The following is a 20,981-nucleotide window of genomic DNA, read 5'->3' as shown; positions in this document are numbered from 1 at the left end:
ATTTTGGGTTTTGTAAGCACAGGCTGCCTGAGTACTATCTATCCTCTGTCCGTAATGAACAGCCAAAGAAAAATGCCATTCGATTTGATCAGCTGATTGTTGGGACATTTGACATTGCACAAGCACTGAAATTCATACACAGTAAAAACATTTTTTTGGACTGACGGCAGCATCCTGTTAGTAGCCACTGCATAGTCACAGTGTGAACTGGCTTTTGTGTTTGACCTGATGAGTGCAAGATGAAAAGCTTGGGCAATATATTTGTCTGTTTAGTAATACTCAAGTTCTGGAGTGCTGAGAAGTCAGTCTATTATCTGCCATCCCGACTGCCTGGCAGAGCCAGCACTTTCTGTAGGATGAAACCTTCTAAAGGATATTGCCCTATTTCACATTATCCTGGTAGACAAAGCCACTGTGATGTTTCCTTGGTTATTTATATTGTACTGTATTGGTTGATCATTCTGATAGTAAATTGTTCTTCCATATGTGTAGGATCAAAATTAGAGATATTAATTAAACAGCAGAATACCATTCATCATTGGAGGGAATCCTTATCAGGAAAGATCATTATGGCTGCACTGATTTATCAGTTCCGCACTTTGAGAGTTTGTTAACACTCCTGTGCTGAATGCTTTATTATGTTCAAGGTGTTTTATAAAGTTGTTATTTTTCTGAGCTTCCTCACATCACAGAAAAGTAATTGGTAGTTGTTTAATTCAGTTCATAGTTTCATCTACCACTCCAAATGCTGTACATTCCTGTGGATTGTTTTCCATTTACATGGAATTCAAGCTTGAATATTGATTTAAATGCCACTTTTTCTCTGTTTGTAGTTTTAAAAATCAATTCAGTTCTTAAAGTACTGTCAAACTAATTTCTCACTTGATGGTTTCCGTGTCCTTACTTTTGCCTACAATGTATTGTTTCCATATGAATCTTCCACTGCATTGAATCCACTCTCCCCACTAACTAAAATCAGACTGTCATTTTCTTTAACTTTTCCTCCAGTTCAAATAATGTTATCAGACAGTCGTGCAGACTGAACACTTGATACCTCCCATGATGGGCAATGAAATTGACTTAAATAGACCTGTCAATTTGTAATGAGACAATTATTTTGTTCTGTAAAGTATGAAATACTTGTATTGAAAGTTTACTCAGTTTTTTCAGCATCTTCCCTTCCCCTTTTCAGTGTTATGAAGTAAGAAAGACCATGGTATCACAAGTATCATAGTATATAAACTTACGGAAATCAGAAATAAATATCTCACTCCGTGTTCTGCAGTAATAGTGCAAATGAGGTGAACACAAGAATGATAAGGGAGCAGACCTGAGAAATAGCGAGGGTTAAGGAAGCAGCGTTCTGGGTGACTTGGGGTTTCACAGAATATGGTTCAAGGAACTAATAGATGGATTTTGGCAAATTCAAGCCTGGAATGAAAAAGATGTACATCAAAGTTTCAATGATGGGCTACGAAAGTGATTGAAGAAGGTATGCATGTTGTGGGAAGTCGTGGCATTGCTAATGGGCCAAAGGCAGAGATGGGCAAACAGTTCAGGTTTGAATAGGACACAGTTTGTACCCCATTGGATTCCGCTTGATCAAGTAGTCAGAAAGAAAATGAACTGAGAAATAAGAAGCGATATTTGGCGAGGTGCACAGGATGTCTTTTGGCACTCCAGCAATGAGACGTAAAGACCTATTTCATCCATGATTTTCTCAGACAGACAAACCCAATCTCATTCAGTCAAGATTCTTGTCAAGAAGGTAGATGGTTGTTGGCAGAGATTTGAAAACTTCAAGTGAATGTCTTGTATATATGAGCATATCAGGTAGAGATACAGATGTACAACCGACAGTTCTTTTTGATCAGACATTTTTGAAGGTTGAGGTCTTTACCCATAAAACAAAAGTTATGTCGCATTTTCTCAAGAATGGTTTGCTAGATAAACCACTAGTGTACAATTGTCACAACAATAGCTGTGTCTTTAAGAACCACATAGGACTTTGTATGTAATGTTACAATGATTGAGTTATCAGCTATTTCAATCTGAAATTATAAAATCTGTTTCTTTTCCAACACCTCCAATGACTTATGAACTTCCCATGCATAACAAGTTATGATGATTTATCCCTCACATCTCTGCTCACTACATCTTAGTTTCTAAATACTCATCCTTCCTTTCAACTTCCCTCATGACCTTGCCCGTGCCTATCTTTGTATCCTCTTAGGTCTATGACCTTCAGAGATTTCTGCGCTCCTTGAATTCTGGTTCCAGAGTTCTGGAGTTCCCTCCCATCTCCCTAAATCTCTTTCCTCATTTTAAATCACTCCCAAACCCACTTCTTTGACCAAATGTCTGGTCATCTACATAGATAACTTCATAAATGGCTTGGTGCCAATCATTGTTTGCTAACACTCAAGTGTTTTGGCATGTTTCACAAGGTTAAAGGTACAATTTAAATGCAAGTTGTTATACTGAAATTGATCTTTTTCTCAGGGCTGAGAAAGTTGCTGTTAGTGATAAACCAGTTCTGAGAAAGTATGAGTAAGTATTAGGTTTGGAATGGAAATTTCAACTTTGTGATCTGGACTGGGTTTTCTTTGTGATCTTTCCATTTTGTTCCAGGTACTAAGTTTGAAGTCTATCTTTATTATAGGCCTGTACAAGATGAGAGGATGTGGGGACATTTGACCTGATCTTGAACTATTAGAGTCATGGCAATGCATCTCATGAATAGCTCACCAACCTTTCCTCAGCTTTTGTTGGTGGTTTGTATCTGAATCCAGCTATAATCTCAACATTGTGTTAAACAAAAGGCCATTTTTGAGCTTTTATTTTCAAAGAAAAACTCTGCCGTAATTAAATTATGTTCCAATTAATATTTAAAGTATCAATTAATCACCTTGACTGAAATACTTGCAAATTGAATATCAGTTCTTGTTTCATCATTTAAGAACCCATAGGCAATTGAGTGACTGGACTGTTTGTAATTTAGAAGTGTACAGGCCTATAGTAAGAGACATTTGGAATGATGCATTAGTGCTTGGTGCCATGGTGCTGGGTGAGAGGAGAATGATGTTTACTATTATCTTGTTTTCTTGGGAATTGGGTGATAGTTTTCTTCCATGAGATGAATCAACCAGAGTTTGATTTGGATTGATTTTTGCCTTTTTAAATCTATTTGCTCCTGAAGTAATAAAGCAGGGCAAGAGTATTGGGATTTGAAATGTGCTTTGGGATTTGAAATGTCTGCAAAAACTCTGCTTTACTGTGGGCAGTGATCGGTGTGCTTAACTGCATGTTCAGCTGTGGTGTGCTGTGGAAAATCAGTTAGTTGGAACGTCACTTGTGCCCCCATTGTTGGAAATGGTTTGTGGGATTGCCTAATGTGAAATGCTGAGATTCTGCTGTAACTTTTACAGAAATCGCTTTTTAGAAAATCTTGTTGCCACGCAAAGAGAGAGGAATTTAAGCAAGTCGCGTTTTTCCAGAGACTTTACCTCCATACCCACAGACAGACCTCCTGATGGTAAGTTGGTTGCGCTGATCTTTCATAACATAATTAAGAATGAGGAGGACCGTTCAGCCCATTTTAATGCACTTGCCCCATAGACACATCCTTTTGTTACTTAAAGGCTCATATTGTTTATGTCTTCATCCTGCTCAGAAGTCATTCCAAGCATTGTTTATGCTCATCACACGGGCAGTCTCCAAATATTCATTCTAAAAAAGTTACCTTTTAAAACTTGCTTCCTTTTACTTTGCTGATATTGATCCACATTCCACATGACTCTTTTCCTTGCCTCCCTCTGTCTGATATACTCTCGGATGTTATTCTCAGTTAGCTACTTTCCATGATGAAATGCCAACGTTTCTACAGGCTTTCCTCACAACTCAGACAGTTGTAATCTATCATGCACTGCCTTTGGTCATTGGAAGGCTGCTAGTGCCTCAGTGATCAGAACTGGACACAACACTCAGGATGTGGTCTGAACAGAACACTGCTCAGTTTTGTCACAATTTCCAACTGCAGTACTGTGTTAACTGCAATTCAGTATTCCACTGGCTTTGTTAACTGCTGCTTGGTTTTGGTTGAACTTGTGAGGTGTTTTATGACATCCAGATCTCTCTCCATTCAAATCAAATTTAGTATTAGTCATTAAAGTAGAAACTATTGCAAACAGGAAGGAAAATAGACAATGCCTTATATGTGGAGATATTAAATTTCAGCTTCTGTTGTTCCTGCTATTAAAGGTTTATGCCTGAAATGTCAACTCTCCTGCTCCTCAGCTGCTGCCTGACCTGCTGTGCTTTTCCAGCGCCACACTTTTCGACTCTGACACTCCAGCATCTGCAGTCCTCACTTTCTCCCGTTAACATATTGAGTTTCTGTTTGGACTAGTTCCTTCAATGCTATTACATTTCCAAGTTCAGCATCACTGCCAATTCATTTCCATTGAGTTTCAGAATCCTAGTCACTGATGTAAATTAGAAACTGTAGTGGTCCCAAAATTGGACCCTGAAGAATGTCACTCATCAATTCCCTCCATCACCTTGGTATTACCCTTCTAATCATTATCTGTTATTATATACCAGTTTCTTGCACCAAATCTCCACAGCTTTGGGGTTAATTAATAATTCTTCTCTATGGTACCTTGTTAAATATACATTATACAGCTTACCACATTTTGTTTGAGTTGTTACTTACCCAAGGAACTGCAACAGTCTGATCAGGCAGTGTCTTCCCCATCTGAAGTGATGCTGGTTTACTGGCTGCTTGACCCACTGAAAATCTCTAAGTACAGTCCTGGTAATTGAAGTAAAACCAAAGGGTCTGTCCTGAGTGAATCATCTTATTCAAGTGATTTTGAAAATTGTAATAGAAAGAAATAGTAAGACACTTAGATTTGCCAGACAATGAGGTTGCAGATTCTGTTGTAGTACAATTCTCCTGATGGCTCACATCATCTCATGGATACCCAGTCTCGAGCTGCTACATTTGTTTGCAGTCTATCCCATTTAGCACAATGATTGTACTGCATCACCTAATGGAGAGTATTCTCAGTGTGAAAATTGGAATTCTTGGCCACTGTTACTGATGCATCTGCAGCATGTAGATTGATGAGGATGAGGCTAAGTATGTTTTTTCCCTCTTATTGGTTCCCTCATCCCCTGTCACAGACCCAGTCTAGCAGCCTGAAGCATGGATTGATGAAACAAATTCTGGATTTAGACCTGGAGTAGGAACAAGAGAAGGACCTTTTATCCGAAAACCTTAGAGAAATAGAGAAGAAGCCAAGGACATTTACGTGTGCTTCATAGACTTTTGAAAAATAACTTGACTGTGTTTATCAGTAAAAGTTATTGGATATGTTGCTGAAATGTGACATTGACACTAGAAATATGAGATTGAACCACAACATACACTTGGGACCAAGTATTGAGCATTTGGCTAAAAGAGGGACATTCAGACATATTTCAGGTGAATAAAAGAAATTACAAGGCTGTTAGCAAAATTATTCAATTTATACGCAATAATTATTCATAGATGTTGTGGTTCTGTTCACCGAGCTGGGAATTTGTGTTGCAGACGTTTCGTCCCCTGTCTAGGTGACATCCTCAGTGCTTGGGAGCCTCCTGTGAAGCGCTTCTGTGTTGCTTTCTCCAGCATTTGTAGTGATTTGTATCTGTCGCTTCCAGTTGTCAGTTCCAGCTGTCCACTGCAGTGGCCGGTATAGTGGGTCCATGTCGATGTGCTTATTGATTGAATCTGTGGATGAGTGCCATGCCTCTAGGATTCAATCAATAAGTACATCGACCTGGACCCAATATACCGACCACTGCAGCGGACAACTGGAAGCGGCAGGTACAAATCACTATAAATGCCGGAGGAAACATCACAGAAGCGCTTCACAGGATGCTCCCAAGCACTGAGGATGTCACCTAGACAGGGGACGAAACGTCTGCAACACAAATTCCCAGCTCGGCGAACAGGACCACAACAACGAGCACCCGAGCTACAAATCTTCTCCCAAACTTTGAATTATTTATAGAATTAGAGATACTCCCAGGGATACAATTTATAGTGTTAAGAACATAACAACTTTTCTGTACACTGAAAGCACTACTTGCAGAATCAGAAGAGACCCTGTAAAATATTGTAGATCATGTACACTCTTGAAGTTTGTAATGTGAACATTGATTCTACTTTTATGCTGTTCGTACTCAATGGTAGTTAGAAGAAGTATATTCAAAGACGTTACAGTGAAGATTGAAGCATATTATGTCAGGATAGAAAAAGCAGTTAAGTTTGCCTCTTTAGGACAATGAAAGCAGAAAATGGCAGATGGGATGCAGAAGTTAAAGGGAGTACAGAGAGAACCAGAAGTTATTTTGTGAAGACGAAGAATGCATTATAAAGAGAACTCAAGCATGTAACAAGGAAAGAAACTTATACAATGCTACAACCTATCCACTTTCTTGTATGCAACAGAAACATCCATAATAATAACTGGGTGGCACGGTGGCTCAGTGGTTAGCTCTGCTGACCCACAGCGGCAGGGGCCCAGTTCAGTTCCAGCCTTGGGTGACTGTCTGTGTGGGGTTTACTCATTCTCCCTGTGTCTGCTTGGGTTTTCTTTGGGTACTCCTGTTTCCTCCCATAGTCCACGCATGCGCAGGTTAGGTGGATTGGCCATGGGAAATTGCCAATAGCGTCCTGGGATGTGCAGGCTAGATACTTTAACCCTGGGAAATGCAGAGTTATGGGGTTAGGATGGGGGGATGTGGGTCTTGGTGGGTTGCTCTTTGGAGGGTCGGTGTGACCACGATGGGCCGAATGACCTACTTCCACACTGTGGGGATTCTATGTGATATTCCCTACAGCACAGAGAGTAAGTTCTGGCTGACAACCTGATGAAACTGACTGAGGCAACTGATATTGGAATGATTTCTGAACCTGTTTAACAGGTGCCACTCAGATGAATCATGAAAAATGAAGAGTTTTCTTTCCATATTTAAGGATATCTAAGATAACAGCTGACCAGCAGGTACCAATGTGGAGCTGCTATAAAAATAAATTAGATTTTGGGGTCATGCTGGGGTGCTGATGGAGCAGAAGGTTTGTGGAGATTACACAAGAGTAATGATACGGATGTTTACACAATTTCAAAGCCTTTTGAATTTCTGGCCTAACTTCCAGTTCAAATAAGAAAATCTGGGAAGTGCTGGAAATATTCAGAAGGTCTAACAGCTTCTGTGGAGAGAAGGAAGAGATAACACCTCAGGTCCTTTACTATCCTTGACCTGAACATTCTCTCTCTAGAGATGTAGCAAGCCATGCTGAGTATTTCTAGTGTTTTCTGTTTTCATTTCAGATTTCCAGTATCTGCCGTACCCTGCTTTTGTTTTGATGGTTAATTTCTTCGTGATTTATTTGCTTTGGAACCATGTAAAAAGCAGGTTAATTGTAGGAATAGATGAAGATAAGAACTAGTAATATACATTATCTGCTGCTCTTTACAAATACTGTCAGGCTCATGACATACCTCCCAGCTTTTCAGTTCAATTTTAATTATCCCTGAAGTTTGCTTGATTACCTTTATTGAGTTCAGGGAGACATTGTGTAAGACTTCACTGCAGGGAAGTTGATTATCAGAGATTATATTTGCTTCATAAAATGAGTGGGTTTTAGCCATTCCACACTTGGTGTTCTAACATTTTGTGCTTTATAAACATGGTGATAAAATTTTTCCCAATCGCTATTTACATTGAAATTGTAGAAAGTACCAAAACAAAATAAAAAGTCTGAATTCAAACTAACCAGTTGCTTTTTTCCCTCATGAAGTTGTGGAATTGTACTACAAGTTAATGACATCATTACACACAATTTGTATACATCAAATAATCAGCAGCGAGACCAGTGTTTACTTTACATCACAGAAGAAGGCTATTTGGCCTGTCATTTCTGGACTGACTATTTGATCATGTATCATCAACTGCTGTAAATGACCAGCTGCTGGTCTGTCAATGCTTTTTGCAGTTTCTGCCTGTACTTCCTATTGTGGCAAGGAATTCCATTCTTCGTCAGCATAAAGATGATTTTCCCGGTATTTCTCTTTACTCTCTCTTTGAACCCTTTGATAAATCTTAACCTTCTGGTACTGAGGCCAATTGTTGTACCCAAGCTCAGCTAAGGCTGTAGGATTTACTAATTAATGCCAGTGAGCATCCCTAGGAACTTGTTGGTCTGAGTAATCCAGCACCACACTGTATTTTGCAATCATCAATTGTGGAAGATTACGTTGAATTACTCAGTAGCTATTTTAGTACTTGGTCAGATGAATAATCTCTGAGTTATTACTTCTTGGAATTAAGAAATCATTGTGATATTTTGGTTCATAACAAGACGCATATTTACAATGGATTTTTTTTCCAAGCTGTTGGTTTTAGTATGTTGATGACTGTTGATAAAAATATGTTGTCAAATTGGCTTGTAAATGATTCCCTAAACTGAATTACTCTTATTGCTTCCAGTTGAGGTGCTGAGTGAAAAGGAGCAACAGAATGAAGCATTAAACGAGAGAGAGCCATGTTCAGCCTCCAGCAGTTCATCAACCAGCAGCACGTTGGAGAGGGAAGAGAGGGGAGACAGACAGGCTGGCGATAATGAGACAGGCAAGAGAGATTTCATCTTCCAGTATCCGTTCATTCCCCAAGAGCAAACTGTAGGGACATCCACTAAACAAAGGATCTGCGTTTCTCATTAAACAGCAAGAAATGTTGCTTTGTAAAAGATAGATAAATTGGTGGGTTACCAGCCTAATCAACGCCAGAAGAATGGACTGCTTTCCTTTCCATATTAAATAAAGAGGGAAGTGCTGAAATCTGCTCTGCTGTTTTTTAAAGTATCCAGAAGTTTTGTTAATATGATTGAAAGAACTCTAGGCTTCCTGCCAGAATGCACACTTAACTTCAACTCCCTTGCCTGGCAGAGTAAACTACTTGTAATTTGACGTTTATGTTTAAAAAAAAGAGTATGTAAATTGTTTTGATCAAATGGTCACGTTCATTGCTTGGTGCAAAACAACTGTTGTGCTCTGTTTAGTTTTGGTTCAGTTTGTTGAACAGAGCACGGCATAGCGTGAAATGTGCAGCAAAGCTCCACTTGCCATCTTGACGAAGAACGTCATTTTGCTTTCTGAAGCTCAGAATGGTGGTGTGTGGAAGCTCAGGGCCTTGTCCCAATGTTGGACACCACAAAAGTAAGCCGATAGGGTTGGGATTTACTGTTAGCCTTAGTTTTGTCTTTTCCGTTTGGAACATATATATTAAAAAACTGCTTAGAAACTATTTGATTGTTTAACAGGTTAGTGAAGCTTATTATGTTGGTGTCTTGCTTGTCTGCAGGTCAATGCATCATCCGTCAGTCCAGTCTGGATCAGTGCAGTGCCATCTCCAGTGACAAGAAATTCATGCTTGATATGCTTTATGCTAAAGCCAAGGTCAATAACTTTCAGCTCACCAAGGGAGAGAGTCCCACTGAAAATGAGAGGAGAGTCACCAAAAAGGCTTCGGTGGAATCTACTGAGAGTCTAATCAAACACTTTTCCAGGCAGGCCAGCTATCAGACTGAGGAGTGTGAGAAGAAAGCCAGCATTGAAAGCATCCCTGGAAGTGTAAAGTCCACACTGGAGAAGTTTGCAGAACCTCAGGTTAAGGCTTTGAAGGAACAGGTCAGCATTGAGGCTGAACTTAATGAGAAAAATGTTGAAAAAACATCCATTATGAAGAAGGACTCCGAGTACATGTGGGACCAACTAGAAGCAAGTCCTAGAGTGCTGAAAATCAAAGATTTAGATTTCACAGATCTCCGTGAGGAGGAGGACATCGATGTATTAGATGTAGACTCATGCATGACCAAGGCAACTGTTAAACATGATCTTTCTGGATCACCTGGGAGTTCAGTGGTTCCATCAGTGCTGCCACCTCCACCCCCTCTACCGCCTGGAGGTGGTCCTCCTCCTCCTCCTCCTCCTCCCCCTCCCCCTCCACCGCCCGGAGGACCTCCCCCTCCCCCTCCACCACCTCCACCTTTTGGACAATCATCTGGCCCTCCTCTACCTCCCCCACCTCCACCCACTAACGTTTCCCCTTCACAAGGAGCGAACTCTGCATTAACAAAGAAGAGAAAGACCGTCAAGCTCTTCTGGAAGGAACTGAAGCAGCCCGAAGGCCTCTCCAAGAGCTGTAAATTTGGCCGGGGCACTGTCTGGGCTTCCTTAGATAAAGTGACAGTGGACACCACTAAATTGGAACATCTGTTTGAATCTAAAGCTAAGGAGTTACCAACAAAGGTAAGGATTCATCTGCCTTTTGATTACAGAGAAAAGCTAACAAAAAACAGCCCTTTTCCATGCTATAAGAGTTGCATGGCAATAATATCTGCTTCAGGTGAGACTGTGCTTTCTGTTGGGCAAGTTATAGCTGATTAATGTATTGAATTCCTTCGGGGATGTTAAAGATGTGGTGGATGTGGGTGAGGAGTCAGGGCATATTTGTATAGCTATGATATCAGAAAGATATTTGAGACAGACTTGAAATTGATTCACTAGTTGTATTTATTTAGCCAGAATGTACACAGCAAAGGGTAATTCTGTGGAAAGGGAGCTACCAGTGAAATCCACAGGAATCAATGGTCTCATAAATGATTTGGTGGCTGCAACAGTGGACCCAGCTCCAATGGGTCTAAATTTACAGATTACAGTAAGCTGCCCAGTGATGCTAATCAATGCACCATTATCAATACCAACGGAGAGAGAGGTAAAACACAGAGGTGCAGAGAGAATTTGACACTAATCAATGTTTCTTGGCAAGATTATTGGATATTATGAAAACACTTAATTTTCCATGGACTAAAAAGCAAATGAAATTTTTTGTTTTAGCTTGTAACCTATAAACAATAGGTAAAGATGTCTAAATTATACTGGTGACCTCATCTGGAGCTCCTCTTCAATTCTGTAACATAGCTGCAAGATAAGGAGGTGTGACAACAATTCTCAGTTGTAGTGAACCTGCTCATTCCTGTCACATTTGAAATTAAGTGCCACTCCTGGATATGTTACCTGACTGACACAGGATGCTGACCACCTGACATGTGCCGTGTGCATTTCCTCACTTTTCTCGAACCTGAGCTGGTAAGACACTTACAGTGAGATGGTGGTTACTTTACAATCATTGAATGAAAATACAGTTTTCAGCAATCACTAATAAGATCGTGATAGACTTATGGGAAAAATTACCCTGGGATGGTGGAATAAAAAGGATTTTAAAAAATAGGATAAGAATAGTTACTGCTGGTGAACTAGTATCCATCCAAAATCAGGTCAGGAACCTGAGAGAGAATTCATAATGATCTATAATATGGATCAATAGTTTTGTCCTGCATGAATCGTTGTACCATGTTACTACCATGTTTTACATAGATAGTGTAGGAACTTATCACATTGTGGAGGCAATATCAGCTGATGACGACTCAACTATTTTTAAGATCATAAGGTGTTCCATGCAGATAAAGTTTTCTATTTTAACTAGTCTTATTCCACTCAATATCAGTCCAATGTCAGGTTTACTACTTTGAGGACTAGATGATTGATATTCAAACTGTGTTCTCAAATACCCTGTCTTCATCACCATTCCTAGTTGCCCTTGAGAAAGTGGTGGTGAGTTGCTGCCGTAAAGCACTTTATTCCATTTGTTGTAGGTACACCCACAGTGCTATTGGGGAGGGAGTTCTAGGATTTTGTTTCAGTGACACTACAGGAACGGCGATATATTTCCATGTCATTATGGTGAGTGGCTTGGAGGGTAGCTTGCAGATGATGGCGTTCCCATATATCTGCCCTTGTTGTTGTTGATGGAAGTGGCCTTAAGTTTGGAAAATACTATCTAAGGGGCCTTGTGAGTTTCTGCAGTGTATGGTACTTTGTATAAATGTAATTTCATCCATTATCTGTGCAGAAATGCTGCAGCAATGCTTCACCTGAGAGCTGATATGAGGTCAAACATAGAAATTCTGAAGTTTGAAAAAAGATGCACAACTCTGACCCTGGCATTGCAAAAACAATATCTCACTTACCACTTAGCCATTGAAATGTATCAAATGACTTGAGGTTGCTATGGTTTCACTGTGGATACTAATTAAAGTTAAGTCTTGTTCACTTGAGTATCCTTTTAATAATGGGATAAATGCTAATTATCTTCAGTCAATCTCCCTCCAACACTGAACATTCATTATTTCAAGTGGAGTCTCATTTTGTCAAGTTTTAATTGTTGTTGAAGATTTTTAACATGTTAAAGCTAAAGTATTTTACTTTCCTTTTACGAATGTCTTCCTTTTGCTTTTGAGCCAATATTTCTTTTACTCTTTATATTTCTATCTATATCCTTTTGATTTTAAATCACCCAATCTACTTATATATTAGTCTCAATCCTTCCCTTGTTAATTTTACAATCCTTCAATCTAATTCTTTAAGGAGCTTCATAGTTGCTTGCCCTGTTCATCCAAATCCTAGATGCCCAGATTTCTCACTGCAGAGTTGCTAGCTTATATTTTCAGAAATCTGTCTACTGCCAATTATCCTTAATATTTGTAATTCAAATGCTTCGGTATCATCTTGAAGGCTGTTGTGGTGTAGTGGTAGTGTCCCTATCGCTGAGCCAGATCACATGGATTCAAGTCTAGATGTGTGTCCTAACATGTCTGAACAGTTTGATTAGAATATATCTCTGCTTTCAGCAAGTTGCCATACAAAATATTGTTAAATCTAAATCTTCAATCTGACTAATTGAAGACGCTGTTACATGTCCTACTACAACAAATCTTTACTCACTGATTTCTGTTAGTGTTGTCTCTTTCAATGTTTTCGTGAATGCATTTTGATACAAAGAGCAACATGAGAAATTTATAGTCAGCCTTAAATTTGTTTCAGTTGTACCTTCCTACCCTTTTCTGAAATAACTCCACAGAGGTTGGTATCCTGTCGCCAAGTCACCCTTTACTTACAGGTGGAGCATTCTTGTCAGAGTGAACAGGATTTCTGACACTCCTGTTTTTATCTGTCAGCCAGGGCTCCCTGATTGGGGCTAGTAATCTGGTCCAATTACGGAACTCCTATTTTATGATATCCATCTGGCTAACCTCGTTACAATCACTACATTTTTCTCTTTCCCTTGTTTTGCATGTAATCCTTTCAAATGATTGGGCTCGTTTGCATCGATTTTGGAAATCTTGCTTCATCAAACAATTCTATGGGTCGTCTTTGTGTATCTGTTTCCCTGCTCTTACAATGCATCTCCCTGGAACCTGTATTTTCCTTTGTGATTTTTCATCTGACCTCATGGATACTGGGAGATTGAGCTTCATACAATTAGACAATGAATTAATTTACTCAATGAGAAAAATGTGATTTGCACACTTTTTCTGCCCAGATCAGTGGCAGCCTGAGTATCTATCTGTTCATTGCCAATATTTGTCATCCTCAGGGAAAGGCCACGGAGGAAGCCTGCCCATTCACATGTGCCAATCTCTTCTCCAGGATTCCTGCAAACCCACTCTCCTAGTTTTCTTCCAGCAGGTTCCTGGGGCCAGGAGATAGTCTATTATCCCTGCCCCTTCCTGTCGCCTGTCCAGCAAATATTATACTTTGAATCTGTTCCGTTAAACACTGGGTGGGTGAGGTACAATCAAAGAATTAAAGTTTTAAATTACAGGCATCAGGTTTCTTTGTGTTTGCAAAAGATATTGTTGTTTGCTTTAATTGCAATAAGTTGAAAAAAAAAGCTTTGCATTTGTAGCAACTTCTGGATGCCCTCAGTCTTTATAACCAATTAAGTAGTATAGATATGTGGTCGCTGTTGCACTGGAGAGAATGTAGCTGTTAATTTGTGCACAGCAAGCTCCCATGAACACCAGTTTTATACTAGTCAGATTATCTGCTTCATTGATGTAGATTGTTGGGGGTAACCCTGGGGAGGATTGCAGTGCTGCTGTTTAGTTTGCAACCATTTGAAGTGGTTTGAGAGATTAGCCAAACCTCAATTTAATTTCTAATCCAAACAATGTCACCTCTGACAGTGTAGTTCTCCTCACTCAGTACACGACAGTATGTAAACACATAATCCCGACTCTCACTTAACTCTCCCTAGGCTAAACATGAACCCACAACCTTCTGATTCAGAGGCAAGAGCCTTTGCACTGAACCAACACTGGCACATGGTAATTACTATATTGATTCATCCCTCACTATGTGCTGCAATACTGTGTTCTAAAATAAACCTGCAATATTGGTGTTGCAAAAGTATGTAAATAATAGAATCATCATGATCAAATCTCAAATTGAGGTACAATGGTAACATAGTGTCAAATCAGACCAGAATGGCAGTGTACTGTGCCACAGTTTTAGGTTCATTGATTCTTCAATTGCTGACTCAGTGAGCTAATTATTTAGCCATCCCTCTTGAGAAGGTACAAAATGTGGATCAAGCACTTCCTCATTAGAGAGACTCGATGATCTGTATCCCCGCAGTGGTTAACCTTGAGAGGCTCTTGCAGAGAGACCTTAACTACATGCAGTTCTGAGCAGGGAGGATATTATAGCTAAGTAGAGGTTTAATGTTGGCTAATTTTCTGCTGTGGTGTGTGATTTGTCTGGAATTATTAACAAGAACTGCCGAAGACCTCCTGAACCTGTCAACGAAATTAAAGTGACCTGGGTTATTAGTTGACGCACACACTTATTGCACTGCGATTAATTCTTCATTGTTTGAATCATTTCCTGTTTAAGTCATGAAAAGGTTTGTAAAACCACAACCTGGGATGGCGATATTTCTGATTGTGTTGTTTCAGGGCCTCGGGGAATTTAAAATTCTATGATTTTTGGTTCCAAGTATGTTGAAGGAAGCAATAAGATGTCATAGTAATCACTCCCAGATTTGATAATTGTTGTAAATGTTTAACTAATGAATCTTTTATAGTGCCTGAAAGAATTTAAAGAGCCATAATAAAATAATAAATATAGTTAAGTAATTTGCAAATTCCCTAGATTCTGGAACAGTCCTAGTGGATTGCAAGTTGGAAAATGTAACATCGTTATTCAAGAAAGGAAGGAGAGTGAAATGAGGGGCTGATGGGTCAGTTAGCCTGATATCAGTCACTGAGAAAACCTATTACAGTATTAAGGAACTCTTACCAGTGCACTTAGAAAATCACTATGTAATCAGACAAAATCACCATGATTTTAAAAAAGGGAAATCATGCTTGACAAATGTATTTGTTTGTGAGGGTGTAGTTAACAAGGTAACAAAAGGAAAGTAATGGAGGTAATATGGTTGGACACTCAAGGCTATTTGATAAGGTGTTACACAAAGATTAATTTGCAAGTATTTGAGCTGAAGGAAATACGTTAGTGTAAACAAGGAATTGGTCATTCGAAAGGAACATAAGAAATAGGAGCAGGAGTGCTGGCCTGTTGAGCCTGCTCCACCATTCAGTAAGACCATGGCTGACCTTTCTGTGGACTCAACTCCAATTTTTTGCCTGCACACTATACCCCTTAATTCCTTTGCTGTTCAAAAATCTATGTATGCTTGCCTTTAAAACATTCAACAAGGTAGCATCAACTGCTTCACTAGGCAGGGAATTCCACAGATTCACAACCCTTTGGGTGAAGACGTTCCTCCTCAACTCAGTCCTAAATCTGCTCCCCCTTATTTTGAGGCTTTACCTTCTAGCTCTAGTTAGGAGTTGGGATGAATGGTGTATTTTCAAATTAGGAAGCTGTAGCTAGTGGAGTGCTGCAAGGATCCATGCTTGGGGTATCAGTCTTTTGCAATCGATGTTCCTGACTTGGATGTATTGTGCTATGTCTTACCTAAGTTTGCTGATCATACAAATCCAGGTGGGGATGTAAACCATGAGGAAGACATAGACTGAATCAGTGAGTGAGGATCAAGGAGACAGATGGTGTAGAAGGTAGGGAACTACAAATTTAGTCACATTGATAGCAAGAGCATAAAAATGGAATGGGCTGACTTTTCCAAGGAGAGGCTATCTCACGCAGAAAGGAGAAAGCTCTGTACTTCTGACACGAGATCCTGCTCCGAGCACCCTCTGAAATGTGGAACCATGCTTCCATTCTGACAGTTGTTTGGTAGTGCTGTACTATCAGAGGAAGGCAAACCACACCCCCTCTGCACAGCAGTCAGCTGTTGTATACTGACATTAAAATATCCAGCATCACATCAAGCAATAAGCACGTAAGGTGAGGGTAAGGATAGTGTGCTGAGAGGGTAGGGAACCAGATGGGTATGGGTGCCATGTGGGTTGAGTGCCAATTGCATGGAGGATAGATATACTGCTGGTGGTAGGATGGCAAGGAGGGCTTTGCCAGGTTTGTGATTTGGTGTTGAGGCTATGTTGGGCTGGGGGGAGGGGAAGATTGGGACTGAGGTTGAGGGAAATAGGGGTCCAGGAGGGAGGTAGGGTCAGAGGTAGAGCAGAGGGAGGAGAGGGCCACAGCCTTGCAGGGGTGGGTGGTGGGGAATGAGATATTAGGTCCGGAGAGGTGGAAAGTGGGCCGGATGCAGATGATTGGGTTCAGAATGGGGCTAAGTGGGAGAGGGTCCAGGGGAAGAGTGTTGGGTCCCTGTAGGAGAGGATAGGGTGTGCATGTTTGTGTCTAAGGATGTCTACATTAGGTACAGGGTTAGGTGAATAATCACTCAGGAGTTACAGCATGTATCAAATGGTCCAATTTTTACTGAATAACTACACACTTAATTTCATCAGAGCCCTCTGAACTGCACAATTTAAATGGGTATTCTCAGAGGCCTTCAAGGTTGGAGGGCTGGCCCAGCAAAATCTTCACTTTCCTGTGCAACTTGTTTGGTATCTGCCATGATCAGGAATCCGTATAGTCCCCATGCACAACTCGCACATTTCCCAGAATAATAACTACAACTAGTGGGCGGCACAGTGGTTAGCACTGCTGCCTCACAGCGCCAGAGACCCGGGTTCAATTCCCGCCTCAGGCGACTGACTGTGTGGAGTTTGCACGTTCTCCCCGTGTCTGTGTGGGTTTCCTCCGGGTGTTCCGGTTTCCTCCCACAGTCCAAAGATGTGCAGGTCAGGTGAATTGGCCATGCTAAATTGCCCGTGGTGTTAGGTGCAAGGGTAAATGTAGGGGTATGGGTGGATTGTGCTTCGGCGGGTCGGTGTGGAGTTGTTGGGCCGAAGGGCCTGTTTCCACACTGTAATGTAGTCTAATCTAAAAATGTAATCTATTGCAAAATTTGGTTAATGGATGTGAAACTTAAAAATGTTGATGTTCAGAGAGTCTACTTTCACTGAGGTTTGCAGGTACAGCAAACAATTAGGAAGGCAAATTGACTGTATTGGCATTGATTGCAAGGGAATGGTAAGACGCGAATAAGGAAGGTTTGCTGACATTTTGCAGGGTTTAGAGAAGACCGCACCGAGAGTACTGTGTACAGTGCTCGTCTCCATGTAGAAGAAGGGACAGACTTGTATTGGAGGTAATACCCCTGAGGTTCACTAGGTTGGTTCTTGGGACAAAAAGGCGTTTTCTGGGAGGCTGAACACTGAGACTCATAGAGATGTACAGCACAGAAATAGACTCTCCCGTCCAACTTGTGCATGCTGACCAAATATTCTAAGCTAATTTATTCCCATTTACCAGCATTTGGCCCATATCCCTCAAAACCCTTCCCATCCAGATGCCGTTTAAATGTTGTAATTGTACCAGCCTCCACCACTTCCTCTGGCAACTCATTCCATACATGCATCACCCTCTGTGTGAAAACATTGCCCCTTAGGTCCCTTTTAAAACTTTACCCTCTCATCCTAAACCTATGCCTCCTAATTTTGGACTCTCTTACATCAGGAAAAAGACCTTAGCTATTCACCCTATCCATGTCCCTCATGATTGTAGAAACCTCCATGAGGTCCCCTCTCAGGCTGTAAAGGTCCAGCAAAAACAGCCCCTCCCTATAGCTCCTACCCTCCAACCCTGGCAACGCCCTTGTAAATCTTTTCTGAACCCTTTCAAGTTTCACAGAATCCTTCCAACAGGAAGGCGGCCTAACCAATGTCCTGTACATCAGCAACATGACCTCCCAACTCCTATACTCAATTCTTTGACGAATAAAAGTTGTCTATTTGCAACTCCACCTTTAAGGAGCTATGAACCTGTATTTCCCAGGACCTTACCATTAAATGTATAAGTCTTAGGAGCAAGTGAGCACTGCAGATGCTGGAGATCAGAGGTTGAAAAGTATGGCGCTGCAAAAGTACAGCAGGTCAGACAGTTTCCGAGGACCAGGAGAGTCGATGTTTTGGGCATAAGCTTATGCCTGAAATGTCGACTCTCTTGCTCCTTGGATGTTGCCTGACCTGCTGTGCTTTTCCAGCACCACACTTTTTTCAACAATATATAAGTCATACCTGACTTACCTTTCCAAAATGCAGCACCTCACGCTTATCTAGGGCCCATACTCTGTGGTGTTTAGAGGAATGAGAGGTAATCCTTTTGCAGCAGTTTTTTGACACAGGAGCAACTGAGAGTTTTCTCCTCCTGGGTGGTCAAGGCAGAAGGTGGGTGTGTCGTGTTCACTTGTTTGATTATATTTGTCTGTTGATTGTTCATGCCTGACTGTGGGTTTAGAGAAAAGTAAACAAATTGTACAACGTGCTAGAAGCCAGAGCTGAAGCATGGAGTAGATGTTAAACAACAGGAAATTACATCTGTTTCTCACAGAAACACTTATCATTTCTGCATCATTCTGAGATAGAAGATCTACTATGGGGGCACACAGCCTCAGAATTAGAGGCCAACCATAGAGGACCACAATGAGGTGAAATTTCTTCATTTCAAAGGGTTTTGAGTGTTTAAAATTGTCCAATGCAAGGGGTTCTTAATACACCATCATCAAATACATTCCAGGCTGGGATCGACAGATTTCGGGTGTTTCAGGGAATCTAGAGATTTGGGGAATAGGTGGGAAAGTTGGATTGAAACAGAAGATGAGCCATGATTGTATTGAATGGTAGAACAGGCTGGAGGGGCCCCTTGGATACTCTTGTTCCCAATTCGCATGTTCTTAAGGTTGAGATGATCTTTACAGAAGAAAGGAAAATATTTTACATAACAGTGAGAACTGTGTCAGTCTGTACTTTCGATCCTTATTGTAGACTATGAATGAATGCTGGGTAAGTATCTATCAGTGATAGCACTTACCTGCCTACTTTAATTCAATTTGGTTTGGACATCTGCTGTTCCTTTTCAAAGTTGTAGATTGTAAGACGACCACAGGTTGACATTCCTGTGTACTTCCTGCTGAATACCAACACCGCAGGCTCCAGGAAAGAATGACTGACCTTCCTGTTGTTCTGATGGCAAGTGGCTGGAGTTGAGATCTGTTTTGCCTGAAATATAGACAGGAAGACGGCTTTGGTGTTTTGATTGCTGTGCTTGTTGATTCAGGTTAGGTCTTTATGCTGCTTCTGTGTATTATTTCACAACAACGTCTGCACTACAAAAGAACTTCATTGGCTGAAGGGAAATCACCAGGCTTGCAAATAGTACTCTTATCATATTGAAGTTTGTTCATTCTTCCTTATTTCCTCATTCTCACCCCTCTTTTCATCTCCTGAGTGATATGACTGGTCAGGAGATAGTTTTTGAACAGTAACCATTATTCATCAATGAGGCTTTTGAAAGTGAGTGCCACCAGGACACGCATCCAGAGTCCATACAAGTGCTCTTCCAGCAGGGTACCACTCACATCATCTCCCTATTGCATGTAACAGCTACAATTCATTATTACAGTGCCGGTCAGTGATGCAACTTAGTTTCCTAGTCTCGATAATTCAACTACTTAGCTCGACAAAATTAGTGAACCATCAGTGGAATGCAAACATTTTGAAATAATCACGTGCAGAATTTTTCTTCTTTTTTGTGTTAAACGAAAAAGCAGTATTTTGTGAGTGGATACCACTTTGATATCATAAGGCCACAAGACATAGGAGCAGAAATTAGGGCATTCTTTTGTGAAGGCTTTGTTTCAAAGTTCCCAATGAATATGCATGATGTTAGGTTAACAGACCAGAAAATATTTCAGATTAAAAATGAAGGCCTTATTGAGGCACAGGGATCTGTGTCCTTCCCATTCCTTCACCATATACTGGTGAGTGCGAGAGAACTCTCTGCCTGCAAAAAGAAAGGTTAGCAATTTATACACCGACTTCCACTATCTCAGAAAGTCACTAAGCGCTTTATAGCCAATGACATGTCATCACCATTGTATTGTAGGAAACACAGTCACCATTGAGCGAAAAGCAGGTGACCAGTACTGATTAGGGTTTGCCGTTGGGATCTGCAGTGCCCAGCTGCTGAAATTGTAGCCAATCTCAGCTCAGTCGCACCCCACCTGTCTGGATCCTCTGATATTGCCTGCCTTCATTAAGAATGTCATCAAGAACATCAGATAAATTCAGCACATCTCTCCTCACTGTCAAAATGTTATTTGAATTTTTTTGGAATACACAATGGTTAACTGCTAAACGAAGAATAATGATGTTAAAAGGTATAAGACCATCAGAAATAGGAACAGGAGTAGGCTGTTAGGCCCCTTGAGCCTGTTCTGCTGTTCAGTAGCATCACTGCGGATCTGAAATTCCTCACGTCCACTTTCCTGCTCTTTCCCTGTAACCCTTGATTCCCCAACTGATCAAAAATCTTTCTATCTCAGCCTTAAATATATACAAGGACTTTACCCCTCTGCGCTCTGTGGTAAGGAGCTCCAAAGACTCTCAACTTCCGAGAGAAGAAATTCCTCCTCATCTCAGTCTTAAATTGGCTTCCCTTTGTTCTGATTCTGGATCAGTGGTGCTGGAAGAG

At 40.7% G+C, this 20,981-nt stretch overlaps 1 protein-coding gene across 3 annotated transcripts in view; it reads left to right on the top strand.

The window, feature by feature from the left end:
- fhod1 (formin homology 2 domain containing 1) overlaps positions 1-20,981 on the top strand; it is a 313,847-nt gene that overhangs the window by 261,962 nt on the left and 30,904 nt on the right. For 2 of the 3 annotated variants that reach the window (XM_043707126.1, XM_043707128.1), the window contains 4 exons: positions 2,503-2,550; positions 3,429-3,535; positions 8,542-8,682; positions 9,415-10,361. In XM_043707126.1, the coding sequence (XP_043563061.1) occupies positions 2,503-2,550; positions 3,429-3,535; positions 8,542-8,682; positions 9,415-10,361 (1,243 nt within the window). The remainder of the gene's footprint in view (positions 1-2,502; positions 2,551-3,428; positions 3,536-8,541; positions 8,683-9,414; positions 10,362-20,981) is intronic. The other variant, XM_043707127.1, reaches the window with a different exon arrangement.

Source organism: Chiloscyllium plagiosum, chromosome 17 (genome assembly GCF_004010195.1).
Source record: "Chiloscyllium plagiosum isolate BGI_BamShark_2017 chromosome 17, ASM401019v2, whole genome shotgun sequence".
Lineage (NCBI taxonomy): Eukaryota > Metazoa > Chordata > Chondrichthyes > Orectolobiformes > Hemiscylliidae > Chiloscyllium > Chiloscyllium plagiosum.
Note: the sequence above shows the minus strand (reverse complement) of the source record. Positions and strands in the feature narration are given on the sequence as shown.